General features: G+C 34.7%; 1 protein-coding gene across 1 annotated transcript; it reads left to right on the top strand.

Moving 5' to 3' along the window:
* The first annotated feature begins 6,077 nt into the window (after positions 1 to 6,077).
* Positions 6,078 to 16,442, top strand: LOC109817291 (uncharacterized). Its single transcript, XM_020382509.3, has 2 exons — positions 6,078 to 8,083; positions 16,165 to 16,442. The coding sequence occupies exon 1, from the start codon at positions 6,743 to 6,745 to the stop codon at positions 8,081 to 8,083; it is 1,341 nt and encodes a 446-aa protein (XP_020238098.1). The 5' UTR covers positions 6,078 to 6,742; the 3' UTR covers positions 16,165 to 16,442.
* Positions 16,443 to 18,390: the final 1,948 nt, after the last annotated feature.

Genomic DNA, 18,390 nt, shown 5'->3' with positions numbered 1-18,390 from the left:
GAGCCCTGAATGGTAACCTAAACGACTTTATTAGGATTTGTGTTCTTCATGAAAGTTGTAGATATTGATGTTAGGATTCTAATGGAGTTGGGATCACTTAGAAAGGATATGTATATCTCGAGTTATGGTTAAATTATTAACTGAATGTCATAGATATTGTGATGTGTGTGAAGAATTATGTGAAATTTGTGATCTATGATGTTGATAACTTAATGATAGGTACCTAGCATGTGAGGATGATATTGCATGGATTGTTATTGACATGTGATGATGTTATATAATGGAGATGCATTAATTATGAGTTACGTGGGATGCATGAGTTGCATGAGACTTATGAGTTGCATGTGGTGCTTGAGAAGCCAGACGTGGCTATATTGCATTGGACCCTGGGCCCAGAGAGGGGTTGAGACAGGGGGGACCATGACGGGAGGCATTCCATGCGTGGGCCGTTGGGTGTTTAACTGCGCAGCTCACTGGCCACAGAGGGTTTAACGGTGGGTGGATTGCCTTTGCACGGGCCGCTGGGTGTTTAACCGTGCAACATACCGGCCCTGGGAGGGTGTGAGAACGGTATGCCCGCATTGGCAACAACTAAGGGAATTGACGAGGTACGCCCATTGTGAGGAGTGCCAAGTTGAGACTCTTAGGAGAGGAGATGTGTATGAGCATATAGTGAGCATGTGTATGAAAGCTTGTATGATTGAAAAAAAAATGATGTTTGGTAATTATATGAGATGTATTTGTTGTTTATATTTAATGATGATATTTTGGTGCACGGTGTGGGGTGGGAATTGGGTAGCTCTATGTTCATATATGATGTTATCTATCTCTCACCGTCCTGTTTTTATGTGGTTTTCTTTTAGGTGAAGATGAAGGCACTCATAGTGTTGAGTTCTAAAGGGAAAGGGTTATGCTCTGATATTGTGACATCGGGGCAGAGGACTTTTAGGAAAGAATTTTTATATGGATTTGGAATTGTAAATATCATTTTGAAAATAATTTGTAAACTTTTGTGTTTCATTTTCTAAATCTTTAATATTCAAGGTTATTAAAGAACGATTTTTGAAGTTTATGTGAACCCTTTTACCAAATTTTAAAGTTTATTTTTCTTAATTTAATTACATTATTATGATGTATGTGTTGGGGTAGTAAGGGTGTCACACACAGTGTAGAAATATACGTCGGATAGCCAAACGCAAATAAAACAGGTATAACATAGATAAATTAATAATAACATCACACTCATCCAAGACATAAACCATCACTTTATCATATAACATTAAAAATGCATAAGTATGGACACGGACTACATATTATCATGCATGTGGCGCCAGTAAAACATCACATGGCATATTGTCGCTAGCAATACACGAAGAGTTGTCTAGGAGTACATGCCGGGTCACACCCTCTACGCACTCTCACTAGAAGGACATACTACCAGAGTCTCGTCGGGATAGCTAAGCCGCGCAAGATACATCCCATGCACACAATGGGCAAGACTGGGACTTCCAAACCGAGTTATCCCCAAGGACTAATCCCCAAAGCTTTTACACTAGGGGGCCTTCTCTGGCGGTGTATTCCATATCATACCCTTAAAAACATTTATGCATATGATGCATGTCAATCAAGACTCCATGCTTTTCTCATATCACATTTTCATGTCTCATTCCCATATCACATTATCATGTCTCAACACATCTCATCATCACATCTCCTCATTACATTTCATCATCACATTCGCATTATCACATCATATTCACAATTTTCACAGAGCACTTTTATTCATATCAGAACTCATCTATTTGTGAAAGTAAACATATATTCATACATCTCATACAACAAGGAATACAACAGAACAATCAGAGGGTTCCCACAGGAACCCACAGAGCACTCTAATTCATATCAAAACTTGTTTATTTTCAAAATTAGACACAGATTTACACTCGGCAAATATCAAGAAACACAACAGAAAACTCAGAAGGTAAAACAGAAAACATTTAAAATTTGCCTCTTACAATTATCAATGCATTCCCTTAGGATTTCCCATAGGAACCCATAGAGATCTCAATTCATACAATTAATTACATATAAGAAAACAATAGGTAAAACATATACAATTGGGGAAAATCCCTCATACATAAGCATACAAAAAATACAACAAACACAGGATTGGGGGCCAATCCCACTACCCAACAGATATTCCCACACCCAAAGCAAGGTTTCTCACTCCCCCCTTACCTGGATGAGCAGAAGACGAATGGTCTTGGTGTGATCTAAGATCGTTCCTGAGTACTCTTACTTAGAGCTCTTTGTTTCTCCTCTCTTTTTTTCCCTAACCCTTCAGATACAAATGAGGCAGATAGGGTTAACACTACCTGATTCATTTCTTAAAATTAATCTATTGGGCTGGGTCAACCCAACCCATTTTCCTTCTCTTCTAACCCACTTCTCTTTTTCCTCAAAATAATTAAATAAAATAAATACATGTATATTACAAGAGTGGCAAAAGTGGGTCGGCCCACTTAGTGATAATAGTAACCCAAATTAACAACTCTTACCTTATCGTTGGTCCACTCGATGATTATGGGCTAAAAATTTTGACTTGTCCGCCCAAAATTGAAAAGAAAAAGAAAAAGAACATTAAAGATTTGAATTTTAATTCTAACCTAAATTAATAAATTTAGTTAAATATTTTAAAGTATATTAATAATTTATTATGTCTAGTCTAAAACAAAATTTTCTTATCACATTATTTAGAAAAAAATAACTATTTTAGACTTAAGTTTATAATCTATTATGTTTAAGGTTTTCTTCCCAATGTTAGAGTAACTTTTAGGCACCTAGCAAAAATTTTATTGATAATTGTTGGTTATACATTGATATGTAGTAGTCAAATTTCAAACGCATGCGCACACACATATAAGGATTGTATCTAGTGAGAGGAGTTTCATATTATGAGATGTGAGAAACTTAAGTAATAACCTTTAAAATAAAATTAGCAAATTGAATTGAACTTTCAATTATTATTTTTTAATTAATTACCATTTTCATATAACAATGGCATATCATCACGGTCACCATCTCATTATCACCACAACTGCTACCACTGCCATCTTTGTTGCCACATGGTGGAAACGGTGGATGGTGGTTGTAGTAAGTGTTAGAGCGATGATAATAATGGTGATTGTGATTGTGATGATGATGAAAGCAGTGACAATGATTGGTAGTGGAGATGATGATAACAGTGGTGGTAGGGGGAGGATAATGCTTGAAGTGACAATGAAAGTATTACAATGGTGGTGGTGATGGTGGTTGTCGATTGCTTCCACCACTACTATTGTCATCATGCCACGTGGTTGCGACAACAAGTAGAGTAGTAATGATGGTGGTGATAGTGATGGTGATTACAATGATAATGATTGTCATGTGAAAGAGTAATTATCACTTTATTTTAACATGATATTCAAAATAAATATAAATATCCATTATTAGATAACATATATAAGAAAATCCAAATAATTTAAAATTTGATATGCATGATTATGAGTATAATATCACCAAATACAACAATTGGGTTGATATGGTTGAATCGTTAATATATAATGTAGAACATGAATTATTAAGTAGAGTAAGTTTAGTTAGACTTATTTTTTAAATAAGTAGATCCCTTCTTATATATATTGAAAGGTTGTGATTAAAACACTTATTAAATTTTATCGTAGTTTCTCATTTATCAAATTAATCTTCCAAACTTTCTTACTCACACTCACTTTCTCACCATTGTTGCCAATACCATCGCTGTTACCACAACCATCGCCACCACTATTACAACCAACATACCCTTTATTTATTTATTTTATAAATGCACCTCATTACTCTCATTTTTTTTCTTCAAAATATGCTTTTAATTAATTTCCTTTTTTTAAAAAAAAACTCTTTTAAGTTATTTTTATCATTCACCCATTTCCTTCATCCTCCTCCTTTTTCTTCTTTTTCTTTATTTGTTTTTCTTTCTTGTCTTTTAATTTTTGATTTCTTTCTCCAACAATCAAAAGAGTTACACCTTATCTTTGTATTTTTTCAAATCCAATTTTCCACTTTTAACTTTATCATTATGTAAATTCTAATTTCTCACTTTATCTTTATTGTTCTCTACATTAAATATAAGGTATGACTTATACACTATAGATAATTAGTCAAGTAAACAAGAAGTAACTTGGTGAATTTTTTTATCTAAAGATTTTCGTTCACAAGGTATGATTTCATTGATTATAGAGTGAATTTTTTTTATTCAAACTTTTGAAAAGTACTTTTTAAAAATTGCACTTCTAGAAGCTACTTTATGAATAATAAATTTAATGTTTTGAAAAAGATTCCCTAAAAGTATATTGTTTTAAACTTTTGAAAAGTATTTTTTTTAAAATATTAAATTTATTATTTCGGAAAGTATTTTATGAAAGTATGAACATATTTTTGAAAAGTACTGTTTCAAAAACTACCTTCTAGAATTATGCTTTTTCATACTTTTTAATAAGGATGTCAAATAAATCCGTACTCGAGGATAATGTCCAAACTTGTCCCAACTTTGACATATAGTAAATAATTTGATCGGGGATGAGCAATACCTAATTAATTAAATCGAGTTCGAGTTCGAGGATGGGTATATACATACCTGCATCATACACATACTCGTATCTGCTTGAAATTTTTAGAAACTTAATTTATTTTTTTAGAAATTATTTAACATTTATGTAATTCTTATTCTATATTTAATTTATATCAAATAAAACTTAATTAATGTAATTTTGTAATTTCTATTTCATGTTAAAATTCATACTTTTATATTTTTTTTTGTAAAAAATAATATTAATTATTTTTTTTGATGGATACGAGCAAGTATGGGTATACTCAATATCCAATGAATAAGGGAATGAGAACAAAAATTTCATACCCATCTAATATGAGGATGAGGATGAATATAGGATATGGGAATGAAGACGAGGATGGGGATAAAAAAAACTCATACCCGTCTGCCCTATACCATCCCTACTTTTGAAGACAGAGTTTGTGATGTCAAGAAAATAAGGAATGTAAATAAAATTGAAAGATATTTTAGAAGAAAAATAGGGAGAGTAATGGATGTGTATTATAAATAAAGGGAGGTGTATTAAGCAAAAGGCCTAATTTTATTCATTGACCAATATTTACTTTGACTATTTGTCATTTGATTTCAATGAAATATAATTTATTTATTAATATTTTTTTATTAGGAAATACTTGAATAGCCTAATTAGTTGAAGATTTGTTGTATTATTTTTTTCTCTACTTAAAAACTAATTATGTTTATCCAAATGTTAAAAAATAATGTAAAAAAAACTAATTATATTTATCCGAATATAAATAAGTTAATATAAAAACATATATATTTTAAATATGCATGGAAATGAGAAAATGACCTTATGTTAATGTGCTAGTATTTTAGTGGTGTATAGTAAATTTATTAACAAGTATAATAATTATTTTAAATGTTATATTTAAAATACATTTTAGTTGTTTCATAGGATAAAAATCTTTATACCAATATATAAAAAATTAAGCTCTAGGTGTAAAAATAAAATTCTTTAAATAATATATTTTTTCTTAAAAATTTTACTTAGCAAAAAATAAAAATCATAAAAATAAAAGTTGAAATAGTCATTCAAGATATGCTTCATTTTTATTTTTTTTGAAGGATGCTTCATTTTTATTAGTGGACATGACTTTTGTTTTTAATGATATTAGTACGAAATATTCGGATAAACATACATAAAAATAAGTATTTTTTTCTTTTAACATACTTCTTTCACTACTAAAACTAAAATTGGAATTCTTAGTCAACTTAATTAAAGAGAGAGAAATCGCTATAATTCATGTTAGCAGGTTCGGATTATGAGATAATCAGCATAAGCACACTAGGTTTGAATTCTAGATCATTTACAAGGAAAGATTCGATTTTTATTATTAAATGATTCTTTCTTCACTGTGGAAGAAACAATAAAATAGTTGAGTTGGTCCACACCTTTTTCTCATACATTGAACCATCATGGTTCTTCCGCTGTTGTCCTTTTAGTATTAAAGCGTGTATATATAGCGTGGTCACAAGGAAACTTGCTCATAACACAAACCAGCCCTTGTCTTTTGTGCTTCGCTCTTTTTCTTCGTCTTTCCCCCTTGTTTCGTTGTGGTGCTTTTTTCACTCCTCGGTTAGTGAGGATGTGCTGTTTTCTGTTGGTCTATGTTTCGGGATTCGCGGCTTGATTTCGAGGAAAAGGTCCAATCTTGGCTTCTGGGTTGTCAGGTTTTCTGCAGATTTTCATCAGAGAAGTTCCTGAGTTTCCTCACTGGTGAGCCTCTAAAGGGGTTTTGGCTTTTCTTTTGAATCTTTATTGAACATTTGGTTTTTGTTTTGTTGGTGGGTCCCTCTATTGTGTTGTGAGATTTTTGTATGTGGGTTGGGAGTGCTGGTGTATGAAATGATTATTGGGTAAGGGTTTTAGTTTGATTTGGGTGCCCTTTTAGCTCGAGGATCTAGAGAAAGAGATAGGTGTGTTTGAAAACGGTGTTGAAACTTGGAAAATTGAATGGACATGGTTTGTGTGATTTGATGTGTGTTTTGTGAAAAGCACTTGGAGTGTGTGCGAACTAGGATTGGAGGTGGGATGGGTTCACTGGCTTGATCTGTTTTTGTTGTTTGTGTGAATCAATGGAAGGGAATTTGTCACAGGGAGGTATGATTCAAGGCGGTGGTAGTTCTTTTGGGGGTTTTGATTTGCCTGGATCAATGCGGGTTCATCGGCAAGCTCAGCATCCTCATTCCATGAATCAGCATCAAACACATCCTTGCCAAGGGTCTGGGGTGCATTCCTCAGTTCATGATGGTTTTCCCCTTACGATGGGAACCTTGCAGAACTGTGATCAGACAATGTCAATGACCGAGTTTAGTCAGGGAGATAGAAGCAAAAACTCACCAAGTGATGAAGATGAACCAAGTTTTGCTGAGGAAGGTGGTGATGGTCATCATGAAGCGGGTAGAGGGAAGAAGGGGTCGCCTTGGCAGCGGGTGAAGTGGACTGATAAGATGGTGAGGCTTTTGATAACAGCTGTTTCATACATAGGCGAGGATCTAACTTCTGAAGGTGGTGGTGGAAGGAGAAAATTTACAGTCCTACAGAAAAAGGGGAAGTGGAAATCTGTTTCTAAGGTCATGGCTGAAAGAGGTTATCATGTTTCACCTCAGCAGTGTGAGGATAAGTTCAATGATCTTAATAAAAGGTACAAAAAGCTTAATGATATGCTTGGGAGGGGAACTTCTTGTCAGGTTGTTGAAAATCCTGCTCTGTTGGATGTGATAGATTATCTTTCTGAGAAAGAAAAGGATGATGTTCGAAAAATACTGAGCTCAAGACACCTGTTCTATGAGGAGATGTGTTCTTACCATAATGGTAATAGATTGCATTTACCCCATGATCCTGCATTGCAACGGTCGCTGCAGCTGGCTCTCCGAAATAGAGATGATCATGATAATGATGATATCAGAAGGTCCTATCATGATGATCATGATGAAGATGATCCAGATGTGGAAACTGATGACCGTGATGACTTTGAAGAGAATTATGTTTCTCATGCAGATAGTAGAGGACTCTATGGGGCATCAGGGGGATCTTTGAAAAGATTAAGAGTAGGGCATGGGCAAGAAGATGCTGCTACTTTTGGGAGTGCTTTAAACAGTCAAGAGCACAACAAAAGTTCGTATCCTCCGATGGTCCAATCTGATGTGAATCAAGCTTTACCTGAAAATATGAGAGCAGCTTGGTTACAGAAGCAATGGGTTGAATCTCGTTCACTTCAGTTAGAGGAGCAGAAACTACAAATTCAGGTTGAGATGTTGGAGCTAGAGAAACAAAGATTCAAGTGGCAGAAGTTTAGTAAGAAAAAAGACCGGGAGTTGGAAAAGTTAAAGCTGGAGAATGAAAGAATGAAGCTTGAAAATGAACGTATTGCTTTAGAACTAAAGCGAAAGGAAATGGGAACTGGCTTTAACTAGGTTGGTCGTCTTGCATGCTTTTTTGCCAAGACATTACATGCATGATGCTCCTCTTTTTTCTTTTTCTTTTTTTTTTCCCTTCAGCTGTCTTTGATGAGCTGTTTATTTAGTTGAAACTATACATATTTTATGGGGAGACTTAGGAAAGAATAGATCCCCTAGTGCTGTTTAGATTTGGGAATTTGAAAAATCCAGTGGGTGGTGTACAGAGATTATTGATTAGGCTTTACTGAAGCTCTGTTGCCTGTACTTAAATACTGGGTGGCTGAAATCGCTTTAATATTTTATTCTGAAATATTAAATTTTGAATGTTATATGTTGTCGTCTGTTCTTTTGTGATCTTTATGGAGTAGCTGTATAATCTTGATATTCCAGTTATTTATTTTGTTAGAGAGACTCATTTAACTAAGAAGAAGAATACTTACGGAAAGGAGGATTTAAGATTAAAAAAAAAAAAGGAAAGATAAAATCACTTATCTGGTGGACTTAACCAGAAAAGGATCAATTGCTGGATCAAGATTCAGCCAAACCAAATATCTGGAAGGTTTATTCCTGGAGGAAGAAATAGGAGAGAGGAAAGGAAGTTGGTTAGGATGCTAAGTTTAATTGTTGAGTTTGTTAGAGGGGAACATTGTGGGATATCTGGGGGAGAGTGAGTGGTGTGAGGTAATTTTTTTAGAGAAGGAAAGCTTTTTAATTGAGGTGCCAGAGGCTCTGATTATGGTTTTTTTCTAGCTGTTTTGTCAACTAAGTAATAGGATAAAAGTGGTTTTCTTTCTTAATTTTTCTGTGTCCTATCAAATAGACATCAATGTAGTAAATCTACACAATCTGGCAGTATATATTTGAGGAAAAGGCATATGGAAGCAAAAGTCTTAAGTTTATGCCAAAGCAGCTGCTTATTTGAAGAGATGTCCCAAAAAATGCTATAGTTAAGCTCCACCCAACAAAGTGCAACATACTCATTGCCTGAATAGTTTGGCTTCTTTACTTCTGTCCATATGAATTTGGTTCAGCATGTAGTAGGATATACCTAACATTCTCCAAAAAGGCCTAACAATGATTTTTTGAATGCAGTAGGATGTAGGATAGTATAGTAAGTATTTTTGCATTTTCAAATCTTGAAATCGTTGATGTGCTGAACTATCATACTAGCCAGAAAGTTAATAGAAACATATATATTAGCTTAGCTTACGAGGAGCTTCATTTGGTTTTGTATGCTTATTTTCTCAATATTTGATTTTTTTTTTTTTGATAAAACAATCATTGAGATAGAAAATTACAGAGTTTGGGGGATAAGGAAATATCCCTTAACATATAAAAAACACTGAACACGGAAAATGAAAATAAAAAATTAACAAAGCTGCATAAACCCTCAACATATTTGTTAGGGAAACCTATAAATTATAATGGCCATGTGCTTTATATACCAATTAGAAGCATAATACGAAATCTTATCCCAAATCTACTTCTGTTTCATGGAACTATTGACTTCCCAGAATTAGGATTCAGATAATAGTAATAGAAGTAAACAGAATCAATTCTGGAAAAGGAAAGCCTCTTCTATAGAATTAATGCTTCTTAGAAATATAGTGAGAAATGAACAATCTCATTCTATTACTGAGAATCTGTAAATACAAAAAAGGCGCTGAGCTTCTGTACACAACAATAATTTATACAAGAGAAGCTACAGCTAGATATGATGATAGTTGTGTCAGTTATAAACTGTCACCAGTCCTGGTGACAGTTATAACTTACAGAGATTACAGATGTCAGTAAACAGAAAATAAAAAATATAGAAATACAGAAAATACAGAGGGCAGGGGCTTGGTGAGAACATCTACCCATTGATCTTGAGCAGGAGCATGAACTACGGGCAGCTGCTTGGAATTAACCTTTTCATTCATGAAGAAAAGATCAATTTCCATGTTTAGTTTTGGCTTGTAGCAAGGATTTTGAGACACACTGTACGTTGATTGTCACAAAAAATGACAGAGATAGGCTTGAGAGATAGGAAAGGCCAACCAACTCATGAAGGATGGTTGATACCCAAAGGAAGTAACACAGACTATGGTATTCAACTTCAGCAATGCTTTGAGCAACTTCAGCAATGCTTTGAGCAATAACTGTTTGTTTGCGGGACTGCCAGGAAATAGTGTTAGGGCCAAGGTAGACAACAACACCTAAAGTAGAACCTCTGTCATTTGGATCAGACGTCCAATACGCTAATTGGTGTCACAGAAAGCATGCAGAGCTAAAGGTAATAGTTTCCTTCAAGTAACGAAGAATTTGTTTAATAGTAACCTAATGACTCTTCAGGGAACATGACATGAATTGTTAAACCTTATAAACAGCGAAGCTAAGTCCAGGTCTGGTGATATTGATGTACTGCAGTGCACCAACCATAGTGTTGAAGGATCTTGAAGAAAATCAGAAACTTCTTTGGAGAGTTGTCTAGCAGTGAAACCAAGATGTAGAAGGGTATTCTTTAGTCTTTCAAAGCAGGCTTGTGGAGCCTGTTTAAGGCCATAAATAGCTTTGTTGAGTTGACAAATAGCTTTGTTAGGAGCCTCAAAAACCAGGGGGCTACATCATGTAAACCTCTCCCTCTAAAAGACCACAGAGAAAGGCATTGTTGATATCTGATTGTTGCAAAGACCAGCCAAGAGTTATGGCTAGGGTGAGTATAATCTGTATAGTAACATGCTTGATGACAAGATAAAACGTCTCAATAAAATCAAAACCATAATGTTGGTTGAATCCTTTAGCAACCAATCATGCCTTATATTTATTGAGGGACCCATTTGCAACATTGGGAGTCCTACCAGGTGGAAGAGAAACAAGAGTCCAGGTGTTATTTTGTTGAAGAAGAGCAAATTAAGCTTGCATAGCAGCAAGCCAATTAGAGTCTTGAAGGGCCTGCTTGACTGCACTGATTTGACATGAGTGAGAAGAGTTGGAGGCATGATAATACTAGACTTGGACCTGATTTGTATGGGGTGAATATTAGTGGATAACTGGCTTGCAGGTTGATTGGCACTAGAAGGTGGAGCAGGTGAGTTGGTAGTGGAACATGAAGTATAGGAAATATTAAGGGAAGGATAGGTTGATAGAGGAACAACATGTGGGACTGCTAGGGGTATGTTTGAAGTTAGTTGAGTGGGTGATGCTAAGTATGGGTTGGAGGAAAATAAGGTAGAGTATGGAAAGCGTGTTTCATTAAAAATAATATCCTTGGAGATGATTAACTTGCCATCAGAGATATGACACTTATATCCATTGTGTGCTGTTGAATATCCAAGAAAAAGACTCCCTTGTGAAAGAAAATCAAGTTTGTGTGCGGATAACATGAGTAGCCAAAGGCCCATAGAAAAGTATAATCTGGTATTTGTTTGAACAACAACTGGTAAGGAATGGTAAATTTCATTGATAAGGTAGGTACTGTTGTGACAAACACATCATTCCAAAATTTCAATGGCAAGGAGGTATGATATAGGAGAGTTAAGATGCACTAGAATTAGGATATTAGGTTTGCTGTATAAGATTGGTGGCTGGTGTGCCACTTGTTATAATTGGTTGAGACTGAAATTGAGAAGGTGCATGAGGATGAGAATAAGCTAATTCATGAACAAGCTGAGGAGCCTGGGACTATAAGTGTGGAGTTGAGGAGTGATTCATTCTACTAAGCCACATGATATTGGGTTCGATTGTTTGAATTTAAAAAGAAGTGTTTCTAAACAAGTACTTTTTAAAAAATCCAGTTCTTTATGAAACATATAGGAATTGCTTCTTAAAAAAGCTGAAACTATTTATTTAAAAAAATAAGTTTAGACAAACACATCAAAAAAGTATAAAAAAAAAACTTATTTTATTAAAAACAGTGCTTTTTTAAGAAATAAGTTTAAACAAACAGACTCATTTATATGGCACATTGTACTGACACCGATTAGGTTTTGGAAGTGGTAGTAGCAATATAAGCTGAGTCAAACTGATGATAGCACAAATTTAGAGAAAACTTGACATTGAAGAGAGGAATGTCCACCTCACCATCTTCCACAACCAAAATGGCCACCACCACCATGAAAAATACGCCCTTGATAAAATAACTGAGTTCTGAGAATAGAAAAAGGTGCCAAGCTTCTGTACACAACTGCTATTTATGCAATAGAAGCTGTAGCTAGATATGATGGCAGTCCTGTCAGTTATAACTGTCCTGGTGACGCTATAACTGACTTACAGAGATTACGGATGCCAGTAAACAGAAAATACAAAATATAGAAATACAGAAAATTAAGAGAATTAATATTCTCTTAGAATGCTTAATGAATAATGATTACAAGTACAGACTACAGAGGAAGACTGCTATCCAAGGGATTATCCCTTCCCTAGCTCCAAAGACCAGCTGTCACAATTTTTCTTTTTCAAAAACTCCCCTTAACACCCTATTCATCTCTTATTAATTATTAAGCCCAGTGATGTGTCAAACCACCTTAACTAATTTTCTGTCATTTTTTTACTCAATTGGTGTCACACCAATATATCTTTTCATATCAATCATTTTGTGTCTTTCTTGTGAGAGTACACATCCATTTTAACATTCTCACTTTAGTTACTCATTTTTTCTTTTCTCTTTAAAGCTCAACATTCACTACCATAGAGTATAGTTAGGTGTCTAGCAGTAAGGCAAACTTTTCCTTCAAGTTTGGTAGGATACTTTATGATCAAAACAACCTCAAATGATTTTCTCCATTTTAACCATCCAGCTAGTATCCTATGTGTGAAATCCTCGTTAATTTCCTCATTAGTTTATAATATTGATCCTAGATATTTGAACTCAGAAGCCCTTCTTGTGATCTTTTTCCATTTTACCTCTAATTCATTTTCTTGTTTCTTTCTAAATATGCAATGCATAAATTCTTTCTCCTACCTAACTACTAAGCAAAACTCCTTTGATTTCAAAGTCTGTTTCCAAAGCTCGAATTTAGAGTTAACCACTTACCTTAATGAAAATAGTTTTAAATGAATCTCTTTTCCAGAGTTGTTTAGCTTCATCAGCATTTGTTTGTCAACTTCTTGAAGGTGGGGAGTTTTATTTTCACATGATTCATATGGTAACATTGGAGTCGTGTCAACTTATGGTGAGTTTTCTTCCATGTTCAACTTCCATTTATCTCTCTTCCCGTTAAAATAGAGACTCTTGAAAATCTCCTTTGGAAGTCCAAACATTCCTCTAAACTCATGTCTCTTTGATTGAACAAAGGCTCAATCATTTATAATAATGAAATGTCTCATATTTATGAACCTAAAATTGCTTTATCTCCTACAGTTTTGTGATGCATTTCTAATACATTAGTGTAGAGTTTCTTACATGCTCATCGGTCAGTTGGATTTACAGTAGGAATCTTCACTGTGTCTTCTGGGTTGGATTTACAGTAGGAATCTTCACTGTGTCTTCTGGGTCCTCCTTGGGTTATGCAAATTGGTTTAGATGTAAAGGTTAGTTAAGGACCGAGTAGTTGGAGGACTAAGTTATATAGCATTGTACATTATATGTTGATCGTTGTGGTCTCTGTTTGGAGGAAAATGCTCAGATTATAAGGGGAGTCTCCATTCTAGGACCACTTGTGGTGAAAAGCTGTTTCCATGGCTTCTCTCAATTCTTATTCTCTGGTAACCTGTTGTTTTGCATTTTTTTTTGTTTGAAAGAATCTTTTTGGTAGATATGTGCAGAAATCGTAAAGGTCTTCTGTGTTATGAAACGGGACTGGATTTTCCCTTTTGAGCTATTTTTTTCTTGCCTTGTCACTATCTTGACCCTGGTTTTCAAGAGGATTTATAGATCCTCCAACTTTGAACTTATAAATGCAAATGAAAACCTTGATAATTTGCCATAGTTGAATCAATTATACATTTCCTAAGCTTTTGTAATGAGGTTATCATTGTTTGAAGGAAGTTCATGTATTGAGATTTTCAGAGGGCTGCTTATAGAAAAGTTGCAATTACTGTATAGTGTCTATATGTATTGAACAGTGGGGTTTCCACTTCCTTGAGGCTAACTTTTAAATATGGCTTGTTCGTGTACTTACTTTACTGGATTGTGTTAGACCCCCAATTAAGTCTGCAGGCAGTAGAAGAATAAGGAATAAGCCCAAATGTGACAGGCCCTGTCCAGTTAATGTGTAATTAGTTGCCCAGTACTGATTGTTAGAAACAGAAGTGATATAAAAAGGGGGAAAAGGGAATTAGGGAGAGGAGAATTATAACAGATTTGGGGAGAGACCAGGCTCTCAAAGTCCTGGGCATTGTACATTCCATTTTGTTTGTCATTTTTGTGATATTGCAGAATTATAGAAGTTCTAGATTTCTTTTCTTTTCTGTTTTTCCTTTACCCATTCCTTACAACTGGTTCCGTTGCCTGGAAACTCTCCACTGAGGGAGTTCTAAATGATTAGCACTTAGCACAAGAATGGATGCCTGCAAGGACATATTTGAACGCAGCTTGGAGGGTTTGATGAAATAAAATCAAGAAGATAGTTTGCAAGACTGGAGGGCCAAAGATGGGTTTGAAAGATGGAATCAAAAACAGGAGGAAAATCAAGAACAAGACAAGCCAAGAAGAATTGGGAGTTAGAAGAAAGTTGATTAAAGGGGATTGAAGCTACATTAGAAAGGTTATCACAGAAGCTGATCAAAGGGGATTGAAGCTACATTAGAAAGGTTATCACAGTAGCTGACTGCAATAAATTCTCAGACGGCATGAGTGAAAACAATGAACAACAAAGGAGTAACAATCATGAAGCAGTACAAGTGTCGATGATGGTTCTGTTCTAGGGCATAGAGTTAATGTCAGTCTTGGAGATGAAAAGTGGCGCAGACTTGAGTTTCCTTTATTTTCTAGTGAGGGTGCTTATGGGTGGGTCCTTCCTGTGAAAAGGTATTTCCAACTTAAAGTGGTTTTGGAGCATGAGAAATTGCATGTGGTGATGGTCGCATTGGAGGGAAAGGCCATTTCTTGGTTTTGTTAGTGGGGGTTTTGTAATCTAAACCCATCGTGGGAAGAATTTAAGACAGCTGTTGTTAGCAGGTTTCAGCCAGAAATGATGATGAAGACTTTTGAATTGGTACCAGAATTAAAGCAAACAAATTCGGTAGACGAATACAGAGAGCAGTTTGAGCTTTATGTTAACCCATTGCAAGGAACTGACTCAGTTCTTTATTAAAGAGATACTTTGTGCTGAAGTTCCATTTTTGTTCAGATACTGATGCAAAGGATCAAACTCTTGACCACTTTATCATAGAAGTGCTGGGATCTAATTGCAAGGCATGAAACTCTGATCTAATGTAAGGTTTATAAGGCCTTGGGTTCTATAACTACAATACCTAGCTTAGTGTGGCTTTTCCTAGGTTCTTATCAATTGTTAAGAGCTTTCTACCTTGGCTCTTAGCTGCAAACAAGTGATGCAAGTGGTGATGCCAACATAGCAACTTTTGCTTTTGAAGTAGTTGAAATGCACAGCCAGCTAATGTGGGCAACGGGGCTGTGGAACATGTTGGAATGTTAGACTAATTTTTCTGGTGTGATTCTCCATGTCATGAACTAACTTTCCAAAAGCTTAAGATTTTAAGATCTCAGCTGTAAACAAGTAAGAAAGCTAAACAGTGGAAAATGCAGCCTAACCAACACAAGCAGACCCAAGGACACAGCAACCCAAGTAGAAATAAAAGCTAGTAGATCTAATAAGGGCCGCTAAACATCTCTGTTGAAGTCTGGCAGAAAAAGCGGCGCAACGAAAATAAACTGGAGAATGCTCCTTCCAAATGAAGTAGCACAAGGCTGGAATTAAGTGCAGATGGATGGAAAAATATTAAGAATAGTACTTGGATTAACTAAAAAATAAAGAAAATTACTTTAGGAAAAGAAATTCTGTAATGTAGGCACTAAGTGGGAAACAATTTAAGATGGCTGGAGCGGGTTTGTTTTAGTAATGGTATATTATTGACAATATTGATTTTTGTGAAATGCTAGCAATACAGTTTTTTAACACTATCTTATACACTTCTTAATATTGTGTGAAATTCAGGTAGATGTGAAGATGTCACTACATAATAAACAAGAGCCCTTAAAAAGGGATGAGATCTACATCATTTGGTGAAACTCACCTAAATTTCACACAAGGTGTATGCTACTAGCCTTCTTATTTTTTTCTTATTGTAGGGAGGTTCCCTTATAGCAAGCAGTATTGATTGATAAAGATATAAACACCCTTTTTTATTTTGCTTTAAGATTTGGAGCAAACTGTCGTGTAACTTAATTTCGTTCTTTTCAATTGCTATGAAAGATACAGAATTTGATCCCTCATGAATGAGTGCTTTTAGATCTGGCAAATGTTTATCATTCTGCATTTTTTAGGTTCCAATCAATTAACGGATTTAACTTTTAAATTTGGGTTGAAAATCTGCAAATGAGTCAAATATGTCAATTGCCTACATTATAAAGGCCATGGTTGCCTAGAGTTTATTTTGGTAAGCATAAAAGATTTGTGTGGTGATGAGCTAATAACAGTTGGATCTTACTCATATTAAGAAAATCCAATACCACCTTCTGCATTAAAAGCCAACATGTGGGATACAGTACTTTATATTTCTACTTGATAACTTAGATTAGTTCCCAAATCTGATTATATCCGGCTCCATTTTCATCTATAAATGCTAGGCTTTTATTCATATTTATGTGGGGTGCGGTTGCTGCTATTGGTCATTTCAATTGTTAATGGAATGCCTTTTAAGCATAAGTTTGGTTTTCTCTTTATTGTTTGTTAACAACTGCAACGGCCTTCTACCTTGGATGCAATCTAAAATTCTTACTTTTCCTATAAGGAAATTTATCCATTGATACTAGAGGTTGTATCAGATTATCTTATCTTGTGCCAAGATATTATTGGGTCGTCTATCAAACATCCAGCACTTAACAAAATCATGCCGAGAAAAAAAAAATAAGGGAGATTTTTTCCCCCCTCATAGTATCCTCCTTCTTATGATATAATTTTATGCTAGATATGGTTTGACAATAAATATCAACACTTCTTTTAGTGAGAATTCGGACTTTGATTTGTCAGTCATGTTGTGAGAGACTAAGTGTGTTTAATTTCTTTTGGAAATTCACAAAATTACGTTCAACAAAAAAACAGAAAATATTTCTTGATTTGGTGTTTTAGAATGTTTTTTTTTTCAACGAAACTCAATGATAAAACAAATATGTTCTAACTCTTTTTGTTAGACTTAATCCCGGTAATAAGAGGGATTAGAGTGAAAAAAAAAAAAAGATTTTGTGAACTTCTTTTGACAAATTTGTATTCTAACATAGGAATCAATTGTGTCAAATACTCAAATCCTAAACTTTTCTCTTTTTTATTTTTTTAATCATTGTTTTGTAACCCATTGGTGTATAACTTTGACGTACCATATGTAATCAATATGCCCTTGCCTAAATGGCAGGTGGACAGGAAAAAAGGGAGGCAAATTCTGTTTTAAGGCATTCCTGTTAGGCTGTGAATATAAAATTTCGTAATTTTTAATCTCAATATCTATAACTCTGGGGTCTCGATTCCAGTTTCTACCATTGGGGAGAGGTCTCTATCATAACCATTGTAATGTAGATTTAGCTATACTTGGAGCAATGCCTTTGCTCAATTCTCATATGGACATGGAAGCTTCTGTTGGTTTTTGATATACAAGATTCAAAAGCCTCAATGTTTCCACCATTGTCACTTGGGCTTGTAAATGGTTGGGGAAGGTGTGAAGTCCTTCAAGTCTTGGTATAAAAACTGGGGAATGCATCCAAGGGAAAATCTATGATGTTATGGGCTATATATGTCAGTGTTGTGGGCTTTTATTAAACAGTTTGTAATTTTAATTTCGGCGGACATGAGTGAAACATGACTTAAAATATGTTTGAATGTAAATTTAAAAATATTTGAGTGTTTTTTTATCAAAAAAAAAAAAAATACTTCTTATTTTCGGTAGAAAAATTTTCAAAAAACTCTTTTAACTTGTATCCAAATAGGCTTTTATTCACAATTGAATATTGTAACTCTTTCACTAATGCAAAATTAAACACTTCCAGAATCTTGGGAAACAAGGGAGTGGATGGTTTAGTTGTAGAAAATTAGAGGCTAAATGTTCTTGGTGCCTGCCTAATAGATTATTGTCAGTGTAGCTGGCTCTAATTTCTAGTTTGTTGAATGATATTATATAGGTCATATTTGATTTGATTATTATTTTGTGTTATCATCTATATATAAATGAAT

Source organism: Cajanus cajan, chromosome 1, assembly GCF_000230855.2.
Source record: "Cajanus cajan strain Asha chromosome 1, NIPB_CcT2T_4, whole genome shotgun sequence".
NCBI classification, from domain to species: domain Eukaryota; kingdom Viridiplantae; phylum Streptophyta; class Magnoliopsida; order Fabales; family Fabaceae; genus Cajanus; species Cajanus cajan.
This window is presented reverse-complemented; position numbering and strand designations above follow the sequence as displayed.

Bases quoted from the DNA above. Each gene is read 5' to 3' on its own strand.
- LOC109817291 (XM_020382509.3), top strand. From the start codon at position 6,743: ATGGAAGGGAATTTGTCACAGGGAGGTATGATTCAAGGCGGTGGTAGT.